The 14,596-nt window shown below is 38.4% G+C and overlaps 1 protein-coding gene across 1 annotated transcript in view; it reads right to left on the reverse strand.

Annotated features, from left to right (window-relative positions):
- LOC107016553 overlaps positions 1–14,264 on the reverse strand; it is a 26,306-nt gene extending 12,042 nt beyond the window's left edge. Inside the window, 2 exon segments of the mRNA XM_027916563.1 lie at positions 10,951–11,347; positions 14,094–14,264. Of these exon segments, the coding sequence (XP_027772364.1) occupies positions 10,951–11,347; positions 14,094–14,187 (491 nt within the window). The 5' untranslated portion in view covers positions 14,188–14,264.
- Between the last annotated feature and the right edge of the window lie 332 nt (positions 14,265–14,596).

Consider the following 14,596-nt stretch of genomic DNA (forward strand, 5'->3'; position numbering starts at 1 on the left):
CTGGGATCGCGCAGTGTTGATGGCGGCGATGATAGCTGGGTTCGAGGTCGACTTTGCATGGCTTCTCCAGGCAGTCATGCACGACAGGGTATTCAAGGTCACCACCACCTACCCCATTCCGTGCATGATCTTTGCCCTTTGCAGGTCCGCAGGTGTGCCCATATGGCACATAGATCAGTTGAAGACCCCGCAGGGTACCGTTGACGTCGGCCTCATCAGAGACGAGGCCAATGAGTTGGCCCCACGTAGAGGGCCCCGTCCAGAGCTGCCACCACTTGCTGATGATCTTGCAGATACGGTAGCCCAGGCCCGCACAGCTACACAGACGTCCACTGACACTACCCTAGTCGAGTCTATCCCGGGTAGTAGCACAGCCGCGAGCTCCTCTCGCACAGCCCCTCTACCGGTACTGGTCCCGCTTGCTAGGGTCCAAAAATTAGAGGCACAAATGGCCACTCTTCTGCATCATATCCAGCCGTGGATGCAGAAGTCGATTACCGAGTCTGAAGCGCGTCTATAGAGGAAGATGCAGCAGTTTACAGAGCGGAAGATTGCTGAGGTCAACCAGCGTCTGGATGCCTTTGAGTTGAGAGTGTTAGCCCGACCAGCCCCTCCGGTGGATGTGTCGACTCTTCAGGCTGCAGTCGATAGTCTTCGGGCAGACATTGACACGATCCTAGAGGCGAGGGTGCCGGTGTCTGAGGCCCCTTCTGTCGAGCTTGCTGAGGACACCGTGCTAGCGGCCCTGTTCACTACTTCAGAAATTCCACCACCTCCCCCTCGAGATACTGCCAAGAGGCGTAGGGGTCGAGTAGAGGATGAGGCACGAGCAAGGAAGAAGGAGCGCCGAGAGATGGAGGCTACGAGGAGAGCCTCATATGCTGAGGAGGAGGCGCACCAGATCAGAGCATCACAGTTAGCGGCTGGGGCGTCTAGCTCCCGCACTGTGGAGACAGCAGGAGGCACTACTGATGGTGCGGTTGTTGCTGAGGACACCACTGAGGGTGTTCAGATTGCAGAGGACGTGGGTTCCGGGGATCCGGACCCACCATCTTGCTGATCGACGGCGCTTTGCGCCACAGGTTTGCTTCACCTACCACTCTAGTATTTAAATTTTTATGCATTGGGGACAATTGCATGTTTTTTTTTTTGGGGGGTGGGGTAAATGGAAAGTGAGTGTTAGGGTGAAGTCTGAGTAGCCCAACTCACTATCCTCTTTTGGGGTTTTCTTGCCTGTGTTCTTTTTCCCCAAAAGACTGATTACTTTTTCTGTTGAACCGGCATGTTTATATCTTTTGTACATAGTTTAATTCTGGAGCATGATGGCTAAAATGATATCCTGATAAACTGGAAAATGATGCATGACTAGGCATAGTAACTGATAAATGTGTGGCTCTAAGCATGACATAGAGTTACACCATTGCATTACCCTAAGTCTTAAATTCGAACTAGGTGTCTGATAATCTGGTATAGTGATGAGATGTCAAGTGAGTGTGAGGAAAATTTGAATAGTCCACTATTGGTACTGAGCTAGAACTTGCCTGGTTAGTCCTGCTAAAAGTAAGCTGTAATAGACAATTAGGAAAGGATCATAGGCCCTTATTCAATATAGCCCATTTCTAGCCTAAATAAAAGAAACCAAATGAAATTTATCCTTCTTTGATCCAAATGATCTGAGCTTAAATTAGACCTTTCTTTTTAACCCCAACTGATCTTTTCTGGGAACAATGTGTTGGCCCTGGTCCCTCCTTGGACATGTGCACCTCAGCTTATGCCAAAAGCATAAGTTGAGGGTGGCTAATGCAGTAAACAACCTTCGTTATGGCCCTGACCCAACTTTGGGTATTGTGTACCTTGACTCATGGCAAAGCCATGAGTTGAGGGTGGCTATTATGAGGAATGCTCTGGAAAGTGGGGTTGAAAGAACAAAGAGAAAGAAAGAACAAAAGTAAAGTGACTCAAGAATTAGTTGAAAGAAAAGTAAAGAAAAAGAAAAATATACAAGAAATACAAGCAAGAAAAGAAGAGAGTCACTTACACAAATGAAGAAAGAAGAGAAAATAGCAAGGTGAAAGAATATGAGAAACTGGGCGAGATAAAATGATAGAAAGAGGGAAGGTTTAGCCGATATGTCAAGGAGGGCAAAAAGTCACTAAAGTATACCTAAATATACCCTACCTGACCCTGAGCCTATGTTACTAGCTAAGAAAGTCCTATCGTGATCCTAAGGGTTGTATAGCGAACTTAAGGCAGTGAAAATAAGGGCAAGCTTATGGCAATAGGTATGAATGAGTGTGACTTTGTTCTGAGAGCGAGTGTTGAAAAGTAATCCTTATACTCAAACTGAAATCATTGTGTGAAAAATGAGGATTTTGTTTTAAAGTGAGGACACTAGTTGCAATAGCGGAATTGTTAGCACCTCGGTGAGAAATTGAAGAGGATAGGTGTTAATGCATGGTGAGTCTGTGTCATGTTCTGATTCCACAAAAATTCAAGCCTAATAGTGATAGCATGCATAGATTTGATGAGATTAATCGGGATTGATAGCCAAATGATTGCAAAGGATAAAACATGGATACTATTGTACAAAGATTGTGTAGTGAGTCATAGTGCGTCGCTTGAGGACAAACAACGAATTTAAGTTGAGGGTGTTGATATACCGTGGTTTCACGGTATAATTAATACTTTTTCCTTAAGTTTAGTGTGTCCGAAAGCCTTTTTGTGCTAATTTTGATATAAGTTTCTCTTTGTTTTGCAGGAAATCTGTCCAAAGCTGAATGCGGAGATTTTGAGCGAAAAAATGCAGAAGAGACCACCTACGGAGCTTATGACGGTCCGTCGTGCTTGTGACGGTCCGTAGGTGGCAACGTAGTGCAGCTGCTGAAGGAAGATGGGGAAGTCTGACCAAGTGTGGGATTACGAAGCTTGTGACGGTCCGTCATGGCTATGACGGTCCGTCCTGCAGGTTCGTCGTGAAGTTCAGAGAAGTGATCCCAGTACCCAGATTCCGAGAGTTGAAGTATTTTGGAACGAAGACCCTCGACGGACCGTTGTGCCTATGACGGTCCGTCATACTTGCCGTCGAGGGGAATGAAGAAAGCAGCACAAGAAATTGCACAAGTATGGGACGACGGAGTCCACGACGGTCCGTTGTGACCACGACGGTCCGTCGCGTGGTCCGTCGACCCAGCCGCGTTTTGGCAGATTTCCAGCAATTAGAATTCTTGTTTAATTAGGTTTTTGTTTTTTTATAAATAGTTCGAAAAACCTCGTTTTTGAGGTTAGACACCTGATAGTTAGACTCTTAGATTGTTAAAACTCCGTATTGGTAAACATTGTATTGTGAGATTCTTGATAATCATTAGACTTTTCGTGAGATTATTGATTACTTTGAGAATTCTTGCAAGTGATTTTTGGTGATTAATCAAGCAACCTTTTGGATTTTATTCTTTCTCATTGAAGTAAGTACATGAATTCTTATTTAATATATTTGAATATTGTGATTATGGCTATGAGTAACTAAACTCCATAACTAGGGTTGTGGGAACCATAGGCAAATAATGAGATAAACCCTAGCTAAAATAACAATTCTAGAATAGTGTCTTGCATGTATTAATAATTCTTTCGTTTAGAAGTCTTTTTAACGGATGATCAACGTTAGAACTCGCCTTAATGCTACTTGCCGGACCAAGGAGGTAGATAATAGGAAAAGAATTATTAACATAGATTTAGTGTAGACTATCTAATAGGCTAGTATTGATTGGTACGAGGTAATAACTTAGTCAAATATCGAATACGATGCTTAATATGAGGTAAAGATAAGGGTTAGGATAGCAACACACGTAGCCGGACCAAGGTGCGGAGTGAGATTTTCTAGATGCCGGACCAAGGATTTAGAAATACATAACTTATCACTTTGCATGCAAGATACTAGGAAAGAATTGTTATAGTTAGAATTATCAAGTTATGAACCTGTGGGGAACACGTAAACCCTAGTTACTTTGATTAATTGATTAAAATCCAACTTTCAAAACTGTCAAGTGTCTCCTTCAATTTCGTTAGTTATTTTTACTCATTAGGAAATACTAACCCCCCTTTTTATGTTTTTACTTTCTAAGGAAGTCATCAACCGAACAATAGTAATAACAGGTTGAAGTTAAGTCTAGACTATTTTCCTCGTGGGAACGATCCCAACCTCACTAGTTGGGTTATTTACTTGACACGACTGCTTTACTTCTTATTTGAGAAGTAAGTTTGAGCGTATCACCAAGGTCTTTAGTTTGGAAGTGCTTAAAGAGATGTTGCTTCAAAATTGGTGATACCATCTTGATCATTACCGGTGATAACAATATCATCAACGTAAATAACCAAATAGATACATCGACTTTGTGCAGAATGCCGATAAAACACAGACTGATCAGCTTCACTATGAGTCATGCCAAACTGCTGAATTACTATGTTGAACTTCCCAAACCAAGCTCAAGGAAACTGTTTCAGACCATAGTGACCTACGCAATCGACATACAAGGCTACTAAGCTCCCCTGAGCAACAAAACCAGGTGGTTGTTCCATATAGACTTCTTTCTCAAGATCACCATGAAGATTAACATTCTTAATGTCCAACTGATGAAGAGGCCAATGACGAACGGCAGCCATAGATAGAACTATTTTAGCCACAGGAGCAAAAGTGTCACTATAATCTAGCCCAAATATTTGAGTAAACCCTTTAGCAACAATGCGAGCCTTAAGTCGATCAACCTGACCGTCTGGACCAATTTTGACTACATAAACCCAACGGCAACCAACAATAGATTTACCAGTAGGAAGGGAGACAAGCTCCCAAAAAACCACTCTTATACAAAGCATATATCACGTCAACCATTGTCTGCCTCCATCCAAAAATGAAAAATTGCTTCACATGCAGTCTTAGGAATGGAAATAGAGTACAAAGACGACACAAAGGCATGATGGGGTGATGATAGACGATGATAACTTAAGAAGGTATAATGTGGACTAGTATTTCGAGTGGATCGTATATATTTTTGAAGTGCAAGCGGTTGGCTAGGAGACAAGTCTGCAATAGGAGCAGGGTCTGGCGCATGACATGAATCATCAGGGACTAGGGATGGACGTGGACGGCAATGATAAGTTAGTAGTGGTGAAACAACATCTGGAGATAGAAGTAACCGTAGATTCCTCAAAGATTGGCACAGGTACCTGAGGTATGGGTAAGACCATAGATACATAAGGATGATCAAAGATTTATAGTAAGGTTGAGACTCAAAAAATGTAACATCAGTGAACATAAGGTATTGATGAAGATCATGTGAATAACAACGATACCCTTTTTGAACTCGAGAGTAACTAAGTAAGACATATTTGAGGGCACAGAAGCTAAGTTATCTTTCCGTGGTGCTAAATTATGAAAAAAGCATGTGCTCCCAAAGACACGAGGGGGGATTGGACAGAGATAAGACTAGGGAAACAGTATGGAATGTGGAACCTGATTCTGAATAGAAGAGGGCATTCTTTTAATTAAATAGCAAGATGAAAGGACTGCATCGCCCCAAAAAAGCAGCGAAACATACGCTTCAATAAGGAGAGTGTGAGAAGTCTCAATGAGATGCCTATTCTTTCTCTCTGCTATACCATTTTGCTGATGAGTGTATGGACAAGATGTTTGGTGAATAATTCCTTAGTGAGACAGGAACTTCTGAAATTGGATGATAAGTATTCTAAGGCATTATCACTATGAAAAGTACGAATAGAAACACCAAACTGATTTTGTATTTCAGCAAAGAAACTTTTGAATATAGAAAATAACTCAGAACAATCTTTCATTAAGAAAATCGAAGTGTATCTCAAATAATCGTCAATGAAACTAACAAAATCCTAAGGTGGAACCAACTCTACTAGGACCCCAAATATAATAATGAACTAATGAAAAATAACTCTTTGAGTGACCCTCAGTACTACGTGAAAATGTAGCACGAGTGTGTTTTCCCGAGTTGAGATGACTCACAATCTAATTTGGATAATCTAGACAAACTAGGCACCATCTTTTGCAATTTGGATAGACTTGGATGTCCCAAACGTTCGTGAATTAGATTTGGGGAATCTGTAACAGAGCATGCTATTTTTAAGGAATTTGAAGAGGTAAGATAGTAAAGGCCTTATGATTCATGTCATGTTCCAATCATCTGTCCCATACTGCGGTCCTGCATGAGAAAAAAATCATCAAAAAAGGTTATGCTACAATGTAAGGCTTTCGTCAAACGACTACCAGATGCTATATTAAAAGGAGAATGAGTCTAGGGTGACAGAAGATACGGGTTTGGATTTTCCAACCCCTTTTGGTTTTGTTTGGATCCCATTGGCTAAAGTAATAGCTGGAAGAGATTGTGAATAAACAATATCAGAGAAAAGTGATTAATTACCAGAGATATGATCAGAAGCCCCTGAGGCTATGACCCATGATCCAAGAGTGCTAGATTGTGACACACAAGTAGAAGAATTACTCGCAACATAAACATCAGGTTGTGCAACCTAAACTATTTGTGGAGACGTTTGTTTATTTACACGATACCGAAGGAACTCTTTATATTCCTTTAGAACAATAGGATCATAACTGGGTGGTGGAACATGCAAAATATAACATATGTCACGAGTGTGTCCAGGTTTATGACAATGACAAACTTGGATTGAGGTTTTCCACAACGCTGTTTACTTGCACGATTTCAAAAGAGCTCATTATATTCCTTTAGAACAATAGGATCATAACTGAGTGGTGATCCATGAAAAAATATGACATATGTCACGTGTGTCCAAGTTTATGACAATGACTACACTCGGATTGAGGTTTTCCAACCCGTTCTCCCCCTCATTGATTCTCCATAGACTAGTATGTACGCTACAAACTGTCGAAATCTGCTCATAGTGGCCTGAAAATTTTGATTTTGACGGGAACTTGCCGGATATTGCCCTACAGTGGTCTGATTTCACCAGAAACTGCCCGCAATGGCTTGAAAATTCTGATTTTGTGGGGAACTTTCCCAAAACTGCCCTACAGTGGTCTAATTTTGCTGAGAACTGCCTGAAAATTACCGAAAAACTAATACCGGTGATTGGATCTGGAGAAAACTAAATGTGTTCTGGTCGAAATTACTGGAAGACCCCAACAACCCCAACAGAAGAAAACTACTCAAAAATAGATGACCGGAGCAGCACACACGCGCCGGCGCTGACCAGATCTCGCCAGAAAACTTCCACCTTCGAAGGATGCATGGAGGTGCGTGAGGGGATATTTTTTGGTGGATCTAACTGAGATTTGGTCTTCTGAGCTTCCCTGGTGTTGTCTTTCGCACAACACCTTTAGAACGAGAGTTGACACAAATTAATCCCAACTGTCGTCGTCGGAATTCGACATGGTGACTTGAAGTTTCTCACTAATGCTTTGATACGATGTGAGAAATATATGGAAAAAAATATTATTGAATTGTGTATCTAAATTGTTACATTAAGACCCTATTTTTAGACACTACATTAGAATCCTTTTCCGACTAGGATTCCTATTCTTATTCCTATTCTATTCCTATTTTAAGTATGAAATACTTATTTCTATTCTACCAATCTTCTATAACACTTCAAGCCAATAGAATAGGTTTCACATTTTTGAGTCAGTCCCTTTGTCAGTACAAAGAGAGTGCACCACTTTAACTGAAAAGTTTTTGACCTCCAAAGTATCTACAGTTGAAAGTAACCTCAAATTTAGTCATCATAACTTAAATTATTACCTCGTAGCTATCCTATTTCTATGTATCATGAGTTTGTAAGATCATCTCTGAAATGACCTATCAACAATGCTAAAGTTGGAAAGTTGATTCAGCAGTATATGTGAATCATAAAGCAGTAGCTTTAGCTAGTCGGACACCATTTGTTAAACCTTTAAGACAGTCATTCATCCAGATGATAACTCAAAAAAAATTGCTATCTACTTATTCTACGACAGAGCTACAACCAGTTTCTGCCAGCTTGATTTATTGATTAGTACTATGGAATGGGAAGAAGTATTACTTCACTCAATAAGAAAAAGAGGGATATTTTTGAAGATTAAGAGCAAGCCTTTAAAAATCAAGTTGTAATGGAGGTATCCAAGGAGACTCAAGCTCTCTAGAGAAAAAGTGATCAAGATGAAGTATGGGGAGCTGGATTGTTTTTTTTTTTAGAAATGTAACAGTTGGTCTATATTTATCCACAGGTATACTACCTCAAAAGTGTAGTTCCCCTCCAAAAGTGTTGTAATTACATAGGATCTTATAGCTACAAAGTTACAGCCAATCTATTATTGTATTGATTACTTGTGAGCTATCTAAGACTACTTGTTTACACCAAAAATAATACAGAGCTAAACAATTAAGCTTAAATCTTTGTATGTTGCTCTGCTTTCCTTCAAAACATCTTTGGTCCTCTCTATCCATATTGTCCACCATATACATGATGGGACAATCTTCCATCTCTCCTCCTTTCTTCCTGCATTTCCATCTCTATTCCAGCACTTCAAAACCTCTTTGATCCCTCCTAGTTTCACCCATTTAATCTCTCTCATATTGGTGAAAATTTGGCACAACTGGGTTGTCCACTTGCAGTGTAAGAAGAGATGGTTGATTGTCTCTCCTTTCTCTTCACACAAAAAGCACCTGAAACATAGGTGAAAGCCTCTTTTGTTCAGGTTATCATGTGTTAAAACTGCCTCCTTAGCTAACAGCCAAGTAAAACAATTCACTTTATAAGGTATCTTGGTTTCCATATAATCTTCCTAGGCCATTCTACTTCCTCAATGCTAACTGTGTTGAGATCTTCATATGCTGAATTTACCGTGAAACACCCTTTGCTTCCCACATTCCATACCAGTGAGTCCTCTTCCTCAGTCAGGTTGCTAAATTGTGCTAGGATAACCAAAAAAATTTTGTTCTGCACATCTCCCAATAATTTAAGTTCCTCCTGAAGTGCAAATTCCACCCCTGATCATTCCATAAATCGGCTACAGTTGCTTGTTCCATTTGACATAGGTCATAGAGGTCAGGAAACCTTTGGATTAATGGGACATGTCCACACCATTTGTCCATCCAGAAAGTCACCTTTCTGTCATTTTCCATCTTACAATATGATCTTTCTAGCACCAAATCCCATAGATCAGTGATAGATCTCCATACACTAGATGGGAGCTGGATTGTTGGGTTACTAAGGAGGTCAAGAACATCTATGGAGTGACATATGCAAATCTATTAGAGCTTTACGGCCTTTCTTAAAGAGATACGTTGTTATCAGACTACATAATGGTAACAAATCAATCTTTTGGAAAGATGAATGGCTGGCAGCAGGAGTTCGCAAGATATATTTCCTGACCTGTTTGCTCTGGCTCAACACCAGAATAAGACAGTGGTCGGATGTGGTCACCTCAAGATTGGAAGTTGTCCTTTAGGATCTTTTGATGAATGAGTGGAAAATACCCATACTGGCTTAACTCTATAAGCATCTGGAACATTCCAAGGCTACAAAATGGACTGATTGCTTGTGGTGGACTAGACTCAACAAGTGCCTGTATTAGGTGAACTCAGATTATAAGATCCTGAATATGACAGAGTCATGGATCTTCAACTAATCTTGGAAGCATATCTGGAGAGTTAAAGACTTAATATACCCCATAAGATTGCTTGCTTTGAATGGCTGTGCTAACACATGAAATCTGATAAAGAAACTGCTACCTAGGTGAGCCTGAAGCTAAAACAATGGAAAACCTATTTCTGCATAGCAGAACTACAGTTCAACTATGGAAGATTTTTCTCAATCTCAGAGGCATCTCTAGGACAATGCCTAGTAAGACTGTTGACAATCTTTTTAGCTGAGGAGGAGGGTGTAACTGGGGCAAGGACCAGAAACTATTGGAGGATCATTCCAGTTTGCATATGGTGAACCATTTGGAGAGAAATGAACATCAGATGGTTTGAGGATAGGAGTAGCACAATACAGAAGATCAAGCATAACTGTTCTATTATTGTTTTTAGTGTACAAATAGCTTTTCTGAAGATACAGAAACAATCCTAGAAGTTCCTTATTCATATTAGGATCATATTCGCTTCAGTTTTTTTTCTTTTTATTACTTTTCCTTCTAATTTTTCTTTTGTAAAGGGGTTTCTCAATACTATCTAAGTACTGATTATATTAAAAAGTTGTTACTTGTTCAAAAAAAGAAAAAAGAGAGAGAGAAAAGAGAGTATTGTTGAGGAATGGATCAGAAAGAGCACTTCATAAGGCTCCAATAGGAATTCTCTCTGACTGAAAGTCTTTATAGGTCAAGGATCAACTCCAAATAGCATCGGAGTATTGAGTATCTTTACAGACGCTATTTTGTATTCTATATTTCCATACATGCAAAAAAACTTATTTACAATGCTTAAGCTTTTAAAGAACCTGAACATGCCTAAACTGGTATTGTTCTTCAGAATTATGACCAATTAGAAAGCTCTAGAGATCTTCCTTAACTACGTGACCCTAGACAAATTGATAGAAACTTTTTTAATCTGGAAGAACATAGAAAAGCAAGCACTGCAACACGATTCGAACTGGAAAAACAAATTTGAATCAACTTGACCACCTCATTTCCAAATCGCAACCTTTTTTAAATTGTATATGGAGTAGTAATTTGTGATGGTTTAACTTCCAACATGATGTTGAATGAGTCTGACACTAATGATTAGCAAGAAACTAGCCTTTATTTATTTTTATTTTTTAATAACAAGGAAAACACTGCTACCCTTTGGGTGGGCACAGGGTAAAACTCCCCTCCTATGCAATAGCTCTCAAACCACATAAAAGAAACTAGCCTTTTATGGAAGGGCCATTTATTAAAGTATCTCCAGATTCCTGACTAGTATCCAAGACACAACTGACCTTCTATGCCTTAATGGTCCTTTTCTGAGAAGGAAATCATCTACAGTATCCACGCTCAATATTCCAGTCACGTAAACCTTGTTGAGACTCAATCGTCCATAAAATCCTCCAAGTTTGAGGTCTTCTGTACCTAACAAGCAAGCCTCTTCATCTCTGCTTCCAAGAACATCAACAAGACAAGTTCTCTGGCATCTATTTGGGATGGAGAATCCAAAAAGCATTGCTATCAGCCTATCAATTCTCAAGAAAAAATCAAGAGGGAAAGAATATTCAGGGAAGAAGGAGCTGTAGTGAGTCTCATCCACTTCCCAGCAGTCCTCCAACCTTGCCTTCCTAAGATAAACCTCAGGTGATATAGTTGGAAAAAGGTCAGCAACTTGATTGGCCCTACATAAACCTGTTAGAGAAAAGAAACCACACAATTAGACATAGAAGAATACAATAATCCTAAATTACATGGCAAAACCAATTGAGGATAATGTAACATAAATTGCACCTCCCTGCGTAACTTGCATCAGTTGCACTACATTGATCTTCTTTCCATTTATAAAATAAATAAATGCGGGAAAATGGATCTGGTCACGTTTCATCAAGTCATCCTTTCCCATTAAAAGACAAAGCTTAAGGATATTTTTCACATGACCGTACTCTAAGGGATCATTTTTTTTACTTATCCTATCACTGTGGTATAAATGATGGGATAAATTATCCCAAACATGGCAACAAAATAAGACACCAAATTTTTATTCCAGGTTTATTTTTTAATCTCAAGACTATTTATTCTTATCCCTCACACCATATGGCCCCTAAATACTCCCAATTGATGATATGGGACACTATTGCAACTCTGGACACAGTCATAATTTTTCTTGTGAGAAAGAACTCTGACGCAGTCATAAAAATTCCTTATCTACTGTAGCATAACTTCACCAGTGCTTTCTGTTTACAGGCTACTTATATATTCATCAAGGACCCAGAATATTCAGCTACCCAATGGCACTTGTAACATTGGCAAAGAACTATAACCCATTTGATTTTTCATATGTTTCATTCTTAGCTTATGAAACTCCTAGAAATCTTCAGAGTGTTCCATCCTCCAGCACTACCAAGTGCTGACTAATGACAAATTCAGTAACATAAAAGAGTTTTGGCCAAATTTAGTAACATAAAAGAGATTTGTATCTTTTTAATCCAAAGTTCTTAGTCCTCTTTCCGAAACTTTAAGTTTCCAAGATTACTTTTACTGATCAAGAAAAGGAATTAAGTTTCCAAGATTACTATATGCTAGCCATCAATCATAACAGTTGTGTATGTGCTGGTCTTTAGAAATTTATAATCAACACTGGAAGGTTCACCCGATATGTTAGAAGCAACTAAGTGCCCATTTGGCCATGGATAGTTTTCACATTTTTCTAAAATAATATTCCAGAAAATTGTTTGGACATAGAATTGTTACAACTTTTCGGAGTTCGGAAAACACAAAAATGCTATTTTCAGATTTTTCATTCCAAATGACTTGCAAAAGTTCAAAAATAACTCCAATCCATATTCATGTCCAAACACAACTCCAAGTTTCAAACAATTTTCAACTTGAAAACAAATACAACTTTTTTCCAAACTTCACAATTTTTATGTCCAAATGCACACTAAGGCAAGCATTCCACAAAGTTGCAAAGGGACTTCGATAGGATCTAATATAGAAAAACCTTTTGAGTAAGATTCAAAATGGTGAACTAAGGTAGACTATAATCCATGCACGCCAAGCCAAGCAAGCTAAGGGGTTCAAGAGCTTCTCATCAAGTCACTATGTGGGGGGGCTTGGAATGAAGATTTGAGGCCCAATAACATACTCTTCACACTTCAAGGAAGCTCAAGTACGCATCTTAAGGCTAAATACTCCTTATCTTGAAGATGGGGAACTTGAAGTTTATGGAAGGTCGACATGTGATGACCTTCAAGATTTGAAAGATTAGGATGGAGAAATCCACTACTTAGACCATGGAGAAAGAGGTCACTTATGCAAATGTGGCTATTCTTAAGATACTACTCATCATGCTTTAGAAGATTATTATTTCATTAAGCTTAGGCTAAAAAGTTGAGAATAGCTCCTTTAGACTTGAATTATGTTGGATGATATGAAAATTCACTTAAATAGTGATGCTCTTGAGAGAGTCAGAGTAAGGCGATTGTTGCTTGTCTTTATTTGATAGATTGCTTGCAAGAGGAAATCATTCTTCTTAAGAGTTCATCGTATAGTTTAGATGTTTGTTGGATTCAATTTATTGGGGGTTTTAGATTTCGATAGCTATTGTTGTCAATTAATTCGTATCTTGTTTTCGACTAGATGGATGATCCTCAAGTCATTTTGCTTGTGTTTGAAAGAAAAAGCTAGCGAAGGAGATATTCTCTAGAGTAGTTAGTCCTGTAACAAAGGATACAAAAACTCTTCAAGTGTCTATCTCCTGTTTCATTTAAAATTGTGAGATTACTCTAGCTTTCCCAAATTCGGGTGTGTAACTAATGCAATGAGCAAGAAGTTAACAAAGACTTGTCGTCAGGTAAGCAAGTTCAACTCTTATAAACGAATTTTGGGCAGAATAAGTAATCTATGCTAAATATTTAGGAGTTGTTTGGTTTGAATACAAGTTATAATGAGGTCAATTATGCTGAGATTATTTCTTTTGGTTTGTTGCATTCAAAATAATATCCATTGCATAAATTTTAAGAACATGTTGTTTCTTTAAAAAAAATACACATTGAAAAGTGATGTATAAAAAAGATTTAAAGGTATATTTTGTCATTAACCTATTTTATCCCAGATAAATTATCCCGTAATTAGTATACCACCCAAGGAAAGGATAACTTATCTCAGTACTAATTATTCACCTCACAATAAGTTATTCCGAATTTATCAACCAAACCACAAATTAAATGACACTATAATTTAAAATAACACAACTATTTGGTGTTATACTTTCCAACAAAGGACCACTTAGAAGTAGCAAATTTTACTTCTTTTATCAAAATAAGTAAAAAGAAAATAAAGAGAGAGTATGAGAACTCTTAGGCACATAAGAAAAACAATCAAGTGTTATATAGATTTAGAAGATAGTAATAGAAAAATGTAGAAAAGGAAATTGGACCTGATGTTGAGAGCGAAGAGAAGGATTTGGGAGAAGCCTTGTAATTTTGGAAACAGGAAACCCAAATGGGATCTTGATACCCACATTCAGGCATGTTGTCCCTCCAATTGCCATTTTATGTACCTTTTCTCTCTTTCCTGCTCTACATATCTATCCTCTGTGCAAGCTAAACGCCTTTTATTGCATTTTCTTTTTCTACTTCACCTGTTATTATGCAAACCTTTTTAAAACCCCATCAATCTTTTCTTTTTAATATATTTAAAAATTAATTATTATATAACAAAAAAATAAATCAAATTATAGAAAATAACTAAAAACGTACATAGAATTGACTAAGAAATACTCAAAACTACTCCCTCCTAATTTTGAGCTTCAATTCACACTAATTTTCGCACCAAATAACTTTTTGAACATTATAATAATATTTCATTATACAACCTTTTAATTAAATATTTTATAAATTATATATATTAATTAAATTATGTTTATGTAATATTTTTATA

Source organism: Solanum pennellii, chromosome 4, assembly GCF_001406875.1.
Source record: "Solanum pennellii chromosome 4, SPENNV200".
Classification (NCBI taxonomy): Eukaryota; Viridiplantae; Streptophyta; class Magnoliopsida; order Solanales; family Solanaceae; genus Solanum; species Solanum pennellii.